We start from the raw sequence: 16294 nt of genomic DNA on the forward strand, positions 1-16294 counted from the left end.
TAACAGACTTGAGCTGAAATCAAGAGTCAGAGGCTTAACTTACTGCACCACCCAGGCACTCCAGATTTTTTTTTTTTTTAAATAACTGCTGCCTGTTTAGAAGGGCTGTGTAGGTAGAGAGGCATTCTTCGAGCCTTTAAGGCTAGAACACTTCAGTGAGCATCTCCATCTCTTACTTCCTCCAGCCCCTCTGTTACCTCTTTCTTCTCATACTTAATGAGCACCCACTATTTACAAAGGAATAAACTTTTGATATAAAGAACAATGTGACTGATTCTCAAAAAGGCATGTAAGCATAAGAAGGCAGCACTTTGTGGTTTTTCACGCCTATGAAATTTTAGAAGCAAAACTAATCTAGAGTTGCACACATATATAGAACAGATAGATAGGAAACCTTCTGTGCTTTCACTGAATTTAGTCCAATTTAGTGGAAAGATAAGACTGGTCCATGGATGTGTTCAGTACAAGTCCATGGATGACAAATAAGTACCATAATCTAAGTGCTAGAAAGGCTGATAACAAAAAGGAGAGATTGGTCTTCTTTATCAGGGAGGGTAAATGAGCAGACTCAGGCCACAGCTGTGTTTTGTTTGACCCATATGACGGCTTAGTTTTTCCCCTAAATTAAATTATTTTCTGACATTCACAAAAAGGGATATTTCTTGTGAAAATAAATATGAATTGTTGAGCTTTTCTTAAAAAGGCCAGAATTTCAAACATTCTAAAGCCTGCTTCCCTCCCCTACTGGCAGTGGTGCGTTGAAGTTGAGTGTTTAGGCACATCAGATGGTCTCTGACTTCCTCCAGCCAACTGGCTCTTTTTTTGGTCCAAACTTCTTACTTTTACCCAAAGGCATCTGAGTTAATGATCCCTGCTCTGTTCTCATCTCTGACATCATGAAACATTTGTGTTCTTATCAAATGCTTCTTTTTACTTTTCCACTTGTGCCTTGCTGACATCATCCTAAATCAGGCTTCCATTGCTACACACTCAGCAGTCAGAGGGCCTCTTGAAGGGCCCACTGCTTTCCCATCTCCCACTTAGTACAACATGCTATCTTGGCCAACAGATGACATCCTGCCAGGGAGCGTGAAAATAAGAGGAGAGGCAGGGGACACTGCCAGAGTGGGCATCCAAATTAGATGCTGTAAGTTATAGGCCAAAGATAAGACAATTAGGACCAGTAAAGAACTATGAAAAAGTTTTCCGGAAGTTGAGGGTAAATAAAGAACAAGAACCAAAGAACAAAGATGAATCTTAAAAAAGAGTGAAAATGACCAACAAACACATGAAAAGATTCACATCATCATCAGACATCAGGGAAATTAAAATTAAAACCACGGTGAGATTTCTACCACACATCCACTAGAGTGACCAATATTAAAAAGACTGACAATACCAGGGAATATGAAGCAGCCAGAATTCTCATGTGTTGCTAGCAGGAATGTAACATGGCATAGCCGCACTTTGGAAAATAGCTTGGCAGTTTTTTATAAAGTTAAACACACACTCACACTAGGTGTTTCCCCAACAGGAATGAAAACATGTGTCCACACAAACACTATTACATGGATGCCATAGCAGCTTTATTCATAATAGCCCCAAACTGAAAACAATCCAAATGTCCATCTGTGGAAAAGTGGATCAACACACTATGGTATGTCCATTCAGTAGAATACACTCTACAATAAAAATGTAATGTGCTCTTAAAACACAGAATAACACATGTTTGGATTCCTAAAAGACAACACTGATCAAAAGAGAGATACTGTATAATTTTTATGTGTATAAAATTTTAGAGGCAAAACAAAAGAAAGTAAATCAGTAATTGCCCAGGACCAGAAGTAAGAGAAAACTGATTGCAAAAAGTCAAGAGGGAATTTTTTGGAGTGATGGAAATATTCTGATTCTGATGGTGGTTACACAGTTGTATATAGTGTTAAAACTGTATACATATATAACTGTATGCTTAAAACATGTGTGTATTATTGTATGTAAATATGACTTCAATAAAGTTGATTAAATAAAAAAATAATTTAAAAGGACAGGCAGTTAAAGGAGGAAGACAAATGGGAACCAGGATACAAAGTAAAACAGAGGTGAATAGCAAATGGCATGAGATATTACACGAGGACAACAAAAGTGCTAACTTGAGGCCAGAATGGATTCTTGAGAACCTTCCAGTGACATCCCAGCTCTCATCACACCAATTATGTCATTGCGTCTATCAGTGCTTGCTAATTCTTCTTTCATGCTGGTAATCAGTTTGTTCCCTGTAACTTGAAATGTTATATGTTTGCCCTCCCCCCATAAAAGTGTGTTTTCTATCACATTACATTGTTTGTTTGTTTTTTTCTTCCAGGGAACTTAGCACATCTGAAATCTACTTTGATTATGTATTTGCTTAATGGTTTATTATCTGTCTGCTTCCTTTAGTTAATAATCACTGTAAGATAGAGATCTTTCCTAGCTTATTTGTCACTCTGTCTCCTGTACTTAGCATGGGATCTCGCTTATTGAAGACACTCAATGACTAATTACTGAATGAATGAACAAATGAAAATGTAGTAGGCAAATAATAAATACCCAGTGTTTGTTCTCGTTTTTTCCTGAAATTTTCTTTTCCTAAAGTTCTTTCTTTCTTTTTTTTTAACGAATTTTTACAGGTACTTCTATTGTGACTGTGAAAGCTGTTGCTCCTGACCCAATACAAGACAGCATTAAATATTCCATTTTTAGTGGAAATGAAGATGGAGTTTTTTCTCTGTGCTCCAACTCAGGTGATCCTTTTCTCTCCTGTAATAGCTTTTTTTCCTGCTCCTTTAATGTTATTAGTAAGAAATACTTCTGCAAAGGAAACTCAAAATTTGAAAGATAGAAAAATTAGAGGTAAGTAATTTAAAAGGTAAAGAAGAAACAATTTTTTATGGTAGCTGTGGAGAAAGTGTGGGAAATTAAGACTACTTATTTGTTTACATGTACTTGCTAAGAATCCTGTTCTTCACATTTCCAAATTAGGCGGTCCCTAGCCTACCCCCAAATTTTTGAAGATAAACTGGTTTCTACTTATAATTTACTCATCTATTTGGGCAAATGGGAGATATAGGAGGGAGACCATCAATACTGAGTTTGAATTGAAAATAACTACACATGTCTAGCCATAGGGCATTTTCATCACGAGATTTTTCTAATTCGCCACTGAATGTCAACAATGCAACAAAAAAGGACAGCTGGAGAAGTTTCTATGTGGTGGTAAAGAAATTACTTCCAAATACAGCATGTATTAAATTTAACTTTAATAAGACCATTATTGTGTTTTAAATGAATACCAATTGATTATTTGAAACATACTTTTTTGACTAACAACTATGTAGTAGATACATATCTACTGTTGCATTGTCAAACCTCAAGAAGAATGTTTTTAATAATCTCTGTATTACCATACAACTGCCTTATGTAATCTGTACTACATGCACATGGGAAAAATTGAGAGGGACTTGTTTCTTAAGCAAAGGCTGCCTCATCCTGGGTAATGTTATGACTCTTTGTCTGTGCCATCTTTGGTCGACAGCCTTTCTGAGGTAGCCTGCTAGCTCTTCATCTCTTTGTCCCATTATTTGGTTAGAGGGTGGCACAGGAAGCTTGTTGACAAGAGAGCCATCTGTGAACATCACCCAGTCTTAAGCTTCTAACAGTCTACCTGTCGGAAGGTCCTGGGAAAGGAAATGAGATTAGAACGTTTAGAAAGAAGGAGAGTAGCAGAGTTTGTACAATTTTCCAGGCTACGCCCATCCTTCTGCCACCTCACCCTTAACACGGCCTAGGCGTGGTCTTACTTTTTCTGGAGTGTCTAATGAAAATTCAGATAAAATATGCTTAGGGTTAGTCCAAAGAGACTCTCCACTTTACAATTAAATACTTATTTATGTAATTTATTTCACAAGTTTGTTGTGAAACAGCTGCAAGATGATATGCTAAAATGTAGAAAACTGTTTAATGGACATGTAGGTGCCATCCATCTCCAGAGATGAGACATTACTAGAACCTCAGGAATTCCCTCTGTATCCTTCCCCATCATGTCTCTCTTCTTTGACCCAAGGCAATCCATAACCAGTCATGTGAATTTGGCTTTGATCGCTGCCTTTCTTTCTTGATAATTTTCCAACTGTGTCTGAATCTCTAAATGATGTGTTATGTCCTTTTACCTTACCTTTTACCTTTTACTTAAAGATCATGATAGAATCCTGCTAATGTCCTCTCGTCTATGACTTGATTCTTTTGCTCAACACTTTGACTGTGGTTTGTAGTTCCTAAACCTAGGCACACGTTAAAGAGGAATACAAAGAAGGTACGTACCTGCTGCCAAGGTTATAAACCAGAACACAGTCATTATCATCCACTTGGAGCCCTTTTCTGATTGCTTCCTTTCTGTCCACTGCTGCAGGCTGACTCGTATCCCCACTTCCAGGGATAATCATTCCTTTGTGACTTATCGTAAATGCATTTCTATACAATAAAACTGTTTAATTTGGTTTATTTCTGAATTTTATGTAAATGGATTCATCATCTGTGTTATTTTATTGGGATTCAATTCTTTTTATTCAAAATTAGAATCTTTCATATTAATGCATGCAGATGGGTCTCTTTCATTTTCAGTTCTTTATGGCCTTCTGTTTTAAGTCTGTGTCACAACTTATTTATCCATTCCACCATTGATGGACAGTGAGGTTTTCCTGTCTGGGGATATAATAACAAGCGCTGTGAGGAACAACCTCATACGTGTCTTCTGGTGCATATGTGAGGAGTTCTCCAGGCCCCAGAGTCTAGGCTGGGCGTATACATCAGAGGATACATATGTTCAGCATTACAGATAGTGCCAAATTGTTTTATGAAGTGGTTTGTCCCACTTTACATTCCACCAGCCCTGAATGAGAGCTATCAAGGTTGTTTACGCCCTATTTTCTATTGCCAATCTGGTGGGTGTGAAATGGTATCTCGCTGTGGTTGTAATTAGCATTTCTTTATAACTAATGAATGTATTTTTTTCACAGTGTATTGGCCATTTTTGTTTTCTCCCATGTGAAATGCATATTGATACACTTTGTCTATTTTTTCTGTGTTGTGTTTCTCTTTCTGAAGTGTAAGGATTTTTAATATATTTCACTAGCATTTCCCCTTTGTCTGTTTTTTGTTGCAAATATTGTTTAGTTTGTGACTTTTCTTTCACTCTTTTACTGGTACATTTTTATTTTGAGGGGTTAGAATTAATCAGTGTTTTACTTTATGATTTTCCCATCTTGTAAGTGAAGAAACTCTTCCCTATCCTGAGATCAAGAAAATACTGTTACATTGTCTTTTTAAAGTTTTAATAGTTTTCCTTTGTTTCACGTTTACATCTATAGTGAATCTAGAATTTATTTTCCTCTTTTAGATGAGTAAAACATTCTCTTTTTCTTATTGTTTTCCTTTTTTTTTTAAAGAAGATTACCAGTAATTCCAGTGGCAATAACCTTCACCTGTGACTTGAAATACCCCCGCTGTCATATGTTGTTTCCATAACTCTACAGGATTCTTGACTCCTTTGCATTCACCTCTTTGTCTATACACACACCAATACCACAGAGACTTTATAATCAGTCTTCATACCAAGGAAGCAGCCCATTCTCATATTCTTCATGATTATATTAGCTGTTATTGACTCCTTGCACTAATATGAATCATTGAATCCACTTGCCATGTTTTCACACACACATGTACACACATATGCACATACATATGTACATACACACACGCGCGTGCACGCACACACACATGCCTATTGGGATTTTTTTTCCCAAGGAAAGGAGATTTATTCATAAGTCTTTGGGTGATACAAGAGCTATTCACACCTTGCATGCATGAAAACAAGCTAATCATGATATGCCCATTTGATTTCAGGTGAAACCTCACTCTAATTAGCAAAGAAAATGTCCAAAACAATCTCATGGCCTCAATCTAGAATTTAAGTAATTAAGTCATCAGGTCAAATTATCCTCACAAAGCCCTGTATAGCAGTGCATTGTAACTAATAATCATCTACAAAACTCTTCTTTTCTTTTTAACTGTGGTAAGAACATTTCACATGAGATCTACACTCTCAGCAAAATTAGAGGTGTATACAGTACAGTACTGCCAACTCTAGACACAGTGTTGTCCAGCAGATTTCTAGAACTTAGGCATCTTGCCTAACTGAAAGTTCATACCCACTGAACAGCACCTCCTTCGGCATCGCCCCTCCCCCATGGCACCTGGCAACCACCATTCTATTCTCTGCCTCTAGGAGTTTGACTGTTTTAGATACATCATGTAAGTGGAAGCGTGCCATATTTATGTTTCTGTGGACTGGCTTATTCCGCTCAATTTACTGTCCTCAGGGTTCATCTATGTTTTCACGTATGGTGGGATTTTCTCTGTGGAGACTGAATAATTTGCCATTGTATGCAGACATGACACTTTGTCTATTTATCCATCAACAGACATTTAGGTTACTAGAATTTTTTGTTAGAATTGTATTAATTCTAAATATCAGTCCAGGGAAAGCCTGTGTCTTTATAGTATTGTCTTCTAATTCAGGATGATATAGAAAATCACATCCATTGTTTCCTTAATTATATTTTAATAATGTTTTAATTTTTTAATAGCCGGTTTGCACAGTTCTTGTTAGATGTGGTCTAAATCCTTTACACTTTTTCTTGCTAAAGTAAGCGAAAAAATGCTTTTTCTGACAGTGCTATTAACTAGACTTGAAATTGGCTTTTAGAGTTTGATTTCATATCTGCAAACCTATAAACTCCTATTGACTCTAATAGTTTTCTGAGCATTCAGCATATATGATCATTACCTAAAGTTGACCATTTTCCCCTGTGTTTGCTGCAATTGTATAGCTATTTATCTTCTTTTAGTGGCTAGCCTAGCTATTTTAACATGTATCATTGAAGTCTAACCTTAATCAATAGCCTGTGCCTGAATAATACATGAGACTTAGAATTCTATATCTCCAGATATCCCATTTTCAACTTATTTTTTAAAGATTTATTTATTTATTTATTTATTTGACAGAGAGAGAGAGAGAGGTCACAAGTAGGCAGAGAGGCAGGCGGGGGGCAGGGAAGCAGACTCCCTGCTGAGCAGAGAGCCTGACAGAGGGCTCGATCCCAGGACCCTGAGATCATGACCTGAACCGGAGGCAGTGGCTTAACTCACTGAGCTACCCAGGTGCCCCCTTTTTCAATTTATAAGCTCTGGTGGGCCACAATTGTATTTCTTTTCAATTAGACATTACTAATGTCTTTAAATAGATTTCTGTGCTTCCTTGCTAACTGTTCTTACATATTAGATTTGCCTCTTGTGTCATTTTCCTTCTACCTGAAGTATATCCTGTAGTGAGGGTCTATTGTAGTAAAACTTGCTCAGGATTTGATTGTCTAAAAATGACTTTATTTAGTTCTTGTTTTTAAAAAATATGTTTGCTGGTCTTAGAATTCTAAGTTTACAGTTTTTCCTCCCATCATATTTAAGGTATTATCCCGCTGCTTTCTGGTTTCCAATTGTTGCATTAAGCAGTCAGCTGTTGGGGCACCTGGGTGGCTCAGTCGTTAAGCATCTGCCTTCAACTCAGGTCATGGTCCCAGTGTCCTGGGATCAAGTCCCACATCGGGCTCCCTGCTGGAGGGAAACCTGCTTCTCCCTCTCCCACTCCCCATGCTCGTGTTCCATCTCTCACTGTGTGTCTCTCTGTCAAATAAATAGAATCTTTTTTTTTCTTTTTAAGGAAGTTAGCTGTTGATCTAAATACCATTTATTTGTATTGTTTTGGCAATTCCACTTACACAGGTATTGAGCCAGACACTCTTTCCTACATCTCTTTTTCATATTTTTCATCTCCTTGTCCCAATTTCTTCAATCTAGGAAAATATATTTTTTTATTTCCAGAAGTCCTCTTTGGTTCTTTGTCAACAGTTCTTGGTCTTATAAAAAAAATAATCTTTTTTAAAAAGTTGAGGTACAGTTGACACACAATGTTACATTAGTTTCAGGTGTTAACATAGTGATTCAACAAGTTTATGTGTAATCTTACTCTTACCACAAGTGTAGCTACCATCTGTCATTGCACAACTTTATTATAGCATCAGTGACTATATTCCCTATGTTGCACCTTTTAACCCCCTGATTTATTCATTCCATAACTAGATGCCTGTAAAAAAGTAAATTCTTCTTCCTTGCTCATGTTTCTAAGCTTCCTTTTCATGCATTTAAACATATGCAATAATTACACATCCTCTGTCCAATAATCCAGCATTTTAAGTCTTTGAAGATTTATTCAGCTTTCCATAGGTTTGCCAGCTCTTATCCATGGGTGCCTTGTTTTCTGTGATTTCCATGCTTGTTACTTATGAGCTGCTCATTGCCCTTAAAACTTTTTTGCTGAGCATTCTTTGAAGACTGGGTTGAATTTGTGCCCTTTAGAGAGGATTTGTTTTCCTTCTGCAGATCACCTGGGTATATCATCAAGCAAAGACTAGCCTAAATGTAATAACTGAGAGTTTTAAAAACATATAGCTGTGGTAGTATGGATACCATAAATTCAGACTTAAGTTAATGAATTCAGAGCAGTGATTTTTTTCCCTTCCAACCAACACCAAGGTCAAGAAAAGCAGGTTTCTGTGCATCCATTTTGAACTTGTTTTTGTTTTTTAAATATTGATTACTCATTTGGAACATATGTAGTCTTTGGGTTCATAGATTTGTTCTGGTTTTCCTACTAGACTCTTCAAACTTTTGTGGGTTCAGGCTTCTTCCCTTGTTTCTCATGCTCTGTGCAGCTCTATGCTCTATGCTCTCTTGCTCTATGCAGCTATCTCAAGGAAGAAGGTTGTTTTAGAGACTCTTGGAACAAAAGTGAGCTTTTAGTGCTTGCTTACCTCCCTGGATTACTGTTTTCAGTTCTTTTTGGTTCTCTGAGGATTCCTTACTAGTATACCAACTCAATCATACATTTCAACACTCACATAATTTATCAAGCATTTTAGTTGTTTTGTTATGAGGTTTTCCATACCACTGTCAAGAAACCTTTTTAAAAACTTTTAATTATGATACTAAATTCATCATTCATGTCACCTTTGGAACATAATCTTCAAGCTTGTGTGTAAAGCTTCCTAACATAGGTTTTATGAGTATATGTATTTTAAGCCATATACCAGTTAAAACAGAAAACTGGTGTGTATGATAAATCAACAAAGATCTTTAAGGTTGTGATTACTCTTCTTCAGGGTAAAAATGTGAGAAAGCCATTTTATTAGTTACTGAATAAGTAAGTTCTGATAAAAAGGGTCTCTGAGGAGAACCACATTTTCTGCCCATTTGTGCCAGTGTTTGCTCTGTCCCACAGTCCCAAACCAAAGGTTTACTTTTGTGTTCAAACACCTTGTCATATCAGCCTAAAAGAATCTACTACTCACTGTCTACACCAGCAAGAATGTTGGAGTTTTTCTTGTATTGTATAAGTAGATAACAAATGGTAGCATTCATCCCATGAATTTGGTAGGTTGACATAAAACAAAAATGATTGAACTTGCCATGTGTCAAGAAGTGGTTTTAGCAGGAGATAGTTTCAAAATTTTGGATCACATAAATATTTATCCCATTCTGCTTTGGGTATATTTCTATGCATGTGTTGAGTTTGTATTGGATTGAAATTACCTGATTATGCTACCAAGCAGTTGAGCCTTTGAAGATCTTAAACTCATTTCAATGTGTATTTTGTTACTAGAGCAAACGCTACATGTGTACAGATATGAGAAAGAAAAGAGCACCACAACTTCATTCTCAAGTTATTCTAGAACTGGTGCGCTAATGCGTAAGAACGATAATGAAGTCGGTGCCCACGAGGCTTGTCCTGGAAGGAAAACGTGGACTTCTGCCCAGACAGAGAGCCCAGTAGTTCTTGCACTCACCGGTGACAGTAAATCCTTGATATTGCTGAGAAAAAACATGCGTGGATCACCCCTGGCGAATGTGGGTCTGGTCGGTGTGCCAACCTTGAGTCATCTCACAGACGGCTTATTGTCTTTCCTACTTACACAACTTTCTCAGCATATGCCAATTATTATGCCAAAAATAAAAGCCAAACAAGGAAAGCATTAAAACTGCAGAGCCATTCCAAGTGCAGAATTCCAATTATCAAAGCCTAAACACAAGACTTTTATTAAAAAATCCACTTTGATCTGCACTGTAATTGGCACACTTTCTACTAAGTGACACTGGCAATTTACGGTTGTGTTTCTAGGTTGTTCTTCTTTGGCTAGTAGTAACAGAACATGATAGCAAGCGGAGCACTCTGGTTGGTGGAGACAGAATGCTGGATGAGAGCTTGGACCTACCTCAGGCTGGGGCTCCTCTGCCATTTGAGGGTGCTGGCTTAGTCCTTTTTTCACAGAGGTTTCTGGAGACCAGCTTGTTTCAATACCAGTTCATCAAAATGCATCTCAAAGATTTTTCCGGCTACCAGTGGTCGTATCTATGCTAAATTTTCTGCCAGGGGTGTCAGTCACTTCAGACTGTGGCCCGTAAAAATAACCTGGGTTTCTGGATTGATAACTGATGACAGTAAGTGAAAGTGAGCTTATGGAAATTTTACATTTTGCAGTATAATGAGTTCCTTATATAGAATACATTTAGTTTTTCTTAATAACAGAAGAGAAGCTATAAAAATCTCCCCAAAACCCTCAGTACTGAAGTTAGAACACTAGGGCAGTGCATGATTCCCATTAACATCCAGGTGAGTACACAGGAGCCTGACATTTTCTTGGATCGGAATGGTGGTCTGAGGAAACTGGTTCAGATAGAACAGTAAGAACTGTAGCTTCCAGGCCATATTTCCACAAACAGTACAGGTACTTTCACTGGAAGATCAAACTTTGATTAACAACATGGCTGTTAAAATGTTTTCTTTCTAAACGCAAAGCTTTTGTAGATATTAAATCCATACATGATGGTGGAAGGGCTGAGAAACATGGGTAGGACCCTGGAATCTATATCGTGTTCCTGCAGAGGAACACTCTAAATATGCACTAGAGTACTTGTCCCACAAGCCTACAAAGTCATTATTAATATCCCAATTTTCCAGAAGAAGAGGCTCAGCTCCATAGAACCTGAATGACTTACCCTGGGTAACATTTGTCCTGAAGGTGGAGCCAAGTAATTTACCTAAACTGAGGGGCGAGGGCTAGGATTTTTACTTGATTTCAGGTGTCTCAAACTCCCAACCAGTGTTCATTCAGTGAATCTCTATTTGATGGAATTTCTGACAGTGAGAGTGACATACATAATAAAATAATAATAGTAAATTCAGCAAGAAATTTGTCAGTAAAAGGGAGAACAAAAAGAACAGAAAGTCGAGAAGGAAATTAAGTCAGGGGAGGAATTTTCTTAATTTGGGGGAGAAACTCTTGCAAGGCATAAACCCCAACAGTCAGTTTCCCTAACCTGTTTATACTTTGTATATGAGGGTGTAACATATATTAACAGATGCCTTCTGTAGGCCAGCCCCTGAGCTAGGCACTGGGGATGTGCAAGTTGGTTTAAGAGATAGGAACCCATCCTCACCTTGTAAGCTTCTAACCCAAGAGGAAGATCCAGTCTGAAACAGGTGAGCACAGTACATGCTGGTGCTCTGTGGCTCTGATGTGGGCTGACCATAGTGACAGTAAGGGCTGACTGCTCCGGAAAGATCCCTGAGGAGGCGCAGAAGTAGGGACCCTGTCAGGCAGATAGAAAAGCATGCGTGGCGACTCTGACATGAGCTTCTGAGAAATAGAACATTCATGAGTGTTCTGAGCACAGCAGAGAGCAACGTGCGGAACGGCTGGGATGAGACTCCTGAGGCAGGAGAGGCCCAAGCACGTCGGACCTATGGAGGTTAAAAAACACCGAAGTTCGTCATAATCACTGTGGAAAGCCGTGGAAAGGGTTTCTGCGGAACAGTGACAAGTGTCCATTTTTATGATTCAGTTCAGAATGGGAACTGGATGACTGGGGAGACCAGAAGAGTGATGCCATGGGACCCTCCATGCAGGGGACAAGGTGGGAAAAGCCAGTGGCTTGGAGGAGGGCAGCAGCAGCAATGATAGAGGGTGGAATCAAGAGGTGTTTGAAAGGTAGACTTTGCAGACATGGGGATGGATTAAATATGGAGAGAGGAGGGTGATTTCAGAGATAGCTCCCACATTTCGGTTATTTTATAGTTTCTTTCCTCCTACATGCTGGAACCTTGCAAATACCCCCACATTTTCAACTTTTCTCTTAATGAGCCCAGTTGGGAGGGAAGGGCGGCCAGCCAACCGGAGACTTTGAGGGACAGGTGAGCATGGGAGCGTAGGAGTGAAGAGTGATTTGGAGCTTGTTAAACAATGAGTACAGCATCGTTTTATCTTATTTTTTTTTTTCTCCCTCGGAATCAAAATAGGAGAACTCACTGTGAAACAACCCAAGTTTCTCGATTTTGAAGTCCGACAAGAAGTACGACTCATCATTTTAGCAGAAAGTAGGGGGCACAGAGCCTATAGCAAAGTAGCAGTCTTGATACAAGATGTGAATGATAACGTCCCCTGCTTTGAGCAAAGCGTTTACGAAGTGTTCGTGTCTGAAGGCCAGCTCCATGATGCTCACATCATACAGGTAACAGAAATGAATTTTTGTGTATGTGTATGTGTGAGTGTATGGGAATTATCATCAGTCTGCATCCAAATTTCTAGAGCGTTTTTCTAGGAAGTAAATTAAATGTGTCTAGGACATGTAAATGTTTGGAGAACTGGATGAAACCTTTGTTCGAAGGAAGTCTGGAGTTTCTGAGTTCACTCTTCCTCTCTTCATCCCGTGCTGTTGGTGCCCACCTGCTTTCTCTAGGGACTCTGCCCAGCACTACCAGGGAATCCACAGGGGCACAAAAATCAGCTCAACCTATTGTAGGTACAACTTAGAGGGGAAGTCAGGAAAGTAAGCACAAAATTTAAATGCGTATTAGTCATGTTAAATAGAAGTGCCCATTTAATGACATGAGGGAAAAAAGAGGAGACACAAACTCTTCCTGGAGGAAAAGCATAAAACTTCACAGAAGAACAGTATTTACATTTGGATATCGAGGGCGAGCAGGCACTAGCCCAATGGAGCTACAGCGGGACAAGCATGGATGGAGGCATGGACCCTTGGAAGAGCTCCCTGGGCTCGAAATGTGTAGATATTTCATGTGAAAGACATAGATCCACTGTTCCCGGTCCTCACCCCTTCTCAGCAAAGAGGCCTAAGCCAGGAAAAAGAAGATTTTTTTTCAAGGCAGTCATATTCAGGTTCTACGATCCACTCACCCTTGATAGCCTCTCTTACCTGCTTCGGGACTAGAACCCAGTTCTACCTTTCCCTTCACAGTTGAATTGCTGCTTTGTCCTCAAGAACCTGGGTATTAGGAAACATGCAACCTCTTGGGAATCTTCCCAGGAAATCCGTATAAAAACCCCTTCCTGCCCAACTCAGCAGCACACCAGACCATTCCCTCTGGCCTCTCTAGCCCACCCCTGTGATCCTGTCCCTGATGACTACCCCAGTTCCTGTCTGGGTCAGTGGGGTCAGGGGGCCAGATGATATGTTAGAATACCTTCTGGACGAGACCCCCTACAATGCTCTACTGTGCGACTACCTCCACCTGCCTCTAGAGAGACACATCCTTTGACCTTCAGCCCAGTTCCAGATGCACAAGTTCCCCCCTGTTGGTGCCGACTAGACCTGTACAGTCTCAGCCATCTTGGAGTTTTGGTTCTGTGCCCCCCACATAGTCCAGGATACCTAGGATTTCCTCTGCTGTCTTTGCAGACTCGGATTGTATGACAAGCCCCTAATCGCTCCAGTTGCCAGTCTGTTCCAGCAATGCTGTGCCTTGATTTTGGTTTCAGCTGCTACTGAGAAGGGGAGGGCATTCACTTGCCCCATCTGTATCACTCTGCGCAGTGATACCTGTTTGGGCAAGGGCGGGGTGGGGAGGGATGACAGGCCTCCAGGGCCGCTGTGGGGCTTGCTTTGTGACAGAGGACCCCGGCACCCTGGCCTTGTGTGTTGTACCTCTTCATCGTTCATGCTCACTTGGATAGAGCTACAATGCTCCCAGTGGAACACAAGACGCAGAAGACACCATTAAAACCCAGGTACAACAAATGGGCAGGAGCCTGGCCCACCAGTGCCTCAAATTAGGTCAGACTTCAAGAAGGCTGCGTCAGGGGCAGATACAATGAACTTATTTCTTCACATTTTTAGATTATTTAATTTTTTTCCTGGGAAACCAGAACTGCCATTTTCCCATGTTCTCATCAGATAACAGGAATGGGGAAGGTTCTGGAGTTCTAGCGGCTTATGGTAATTCTTGTTTTTGCCATCACACTGCCCGTTGTCCCCACTTTTGGTTATAACCCCGCCAACTTCTTTTAGGAATTGCCCATCCTCTGTCAGTGGCACTCTTGCTGAGATTGTCAGTCAAGGTAGTGACGTGCCCTCTGTCCCCTGGCAGATGTCATCTGCCTCAGGCTCCTGTAGGCTTTCTCTCCCCAGGATCTGAGACTCAATGGTAAGACACCAGCACAGAAGTGCATTAGAGCCAACTCATCTTGGTGGTCACAACTCAAAAGAAACTCTGCCCCTGGGTGGCCCAGGTCTGGCCTTCACCCAGACACTATCTTTCTGATACATCTTTCTTGGTTAAGTTAGCCATAGTGGATATGTGCTGCTGGCACCCTAAAACCCTGACAGTCTACACCTCTTGGGAGACCTATTCTCAGTAACACTTTGAAGCATATGGCCCTGGGGGACATGATGGATTTTATTCTACCCAGATGCACATGAGTAGCTTTCCCTAGTGACCTGAGAGGAACTGTGCCTTGCCGCCTTTCTTTACTAAGTAGCTGGTTTGTGTGCCCTTCTGATGAGGTCCACTCAGTATCCCCTGAGATCTGGCAACAACATGAGGGATAGATTGAGAGCAGAGGGAGTTCAAGGCAAACACCCATCAGGACATCAGTACAGTCATCCAGGAGAGAGATGAGGGGAAGGTGAGGTCAGGCCGAAGCTGAGGGCCACAAAGGATAAAAATAAGTAGAAAAATATTTTTAATTAGTCAGTCAACTTATTCTTAAGCCAGATCTTGAAACCACAAATAGAATTAATTTTTTAAAAGAGTTTATAAAAGATTTTATTTATTGGGACACCTGGGTGGCTCAGTGAGTTAAGCCTCTGCCTTCGGCTCACGTCATGATCTCAGGGTCCTGGGATTGAGCCCCTCATCAGGCTCTCTGCTCAGCGGGGAGCCTGCTTCCCCTTCCCCCTCTGCCTGCCTCTCTGCCTACTTGTCATCTCTCTGTCTCTCTCTCTGATGAATAAATAAATAAATAAAATTTTTAAAAAAGATTTTATTTATTTATTTGACAGGGAGAGACACAGCAAGAGAGAGAACACAAGCAGGGGGGAGGGAGGGAGAAGGAGAAGCAGGCTTCCCACAGAGTAGGGAGCCCAATACGGGACTTGATCCCAGGACCCTGGGATCATGACCTGAGCCGCAGGCAGATGCTTAACAACTGAACCACCCAGGTGTCCCTAATAGAATTAATTTTGGATTAAAATGTAATGCAGACTAAATAATACATCTCCGTGGAGAGTAATGCAAGACGTTTGTCTCATTCTCAACACTACTCTGATAATTTACTAAATAAGTCATCAGCGTCTAAATTTGTTAATGCTAAATCTAAGCTGTTTCATTAATTAAAAATCCTTCTAAAATGAGACTCTCAATAAATATGAAAAAAAGTCCACGTATGGTGTGTTTTATAGGCAATACTTTAAGCAGGGAAAAACAACAAATTAAAGACTATCATTCACTATACAGAGATTTCTTTTCTTTCCTGGTACTGGCATGAATCTAAATACAGTTGGAAATCTATTCAAGCAAATTAGAATTTTTTCAAGTCCAGTACCTCATTTTATTGTACTGTTACTGCGCTTCACAGATATTGCATTCTTTTTTACAAATCAAAGATCTGTGGTGAGAATGCATCCAGCGAGTCTATTGCCACCATTTCTCCAACAACATTTGCTCACTTTGTATCTGTGGCACCATTTGTAATTCCTACAGTATTCACACTTTTTCATTATTATTCTATTTGTGATGGTGTTGGTGGTCAGTGGTTTCTTCAGATGGAATCTATACCTGGTGAAGATGCTG

General features: G+C 39.9%; 1 protein-coding gene across 1 annotated transcript in view; it reads left to right on the top strand.

Annotated features, from left to right (window-relative positions):
* DCHS2 (dachsous cadherin-related 2) overlaps positions 1–16294 on the top strand; it is a 255941-nt gene that overhangs the window by 218480 nt on the left and 21167 nt on the right. Inside the window, exons 14-15 of the mRNA XM_032332739.1 lie at positions 2667–2780; positions 12503–12714. Coding sequence (XP_032188630.1) covers positions 2667–2780; positions 12503–12714 — 326 coding nt within the window. The remainder of the gene's footprint in view (positions 1–2666; positions 2781–12502; positions 12715–16294) is intronic.

Source organism: Mustela erminea, chromosome 2 (genome assembly GCF_009829155.1).
Source record: "Mustela erminea isolate mMusErm1 chromosome 2, mMusErm1.Pri, whole genome shotgun sequence".
Lineage (NCBI taxonomy): Eukaryota > Metazoa > Chordata > Mammalia > Carnivora > Mustelidae > Mustela > Mustela erminea.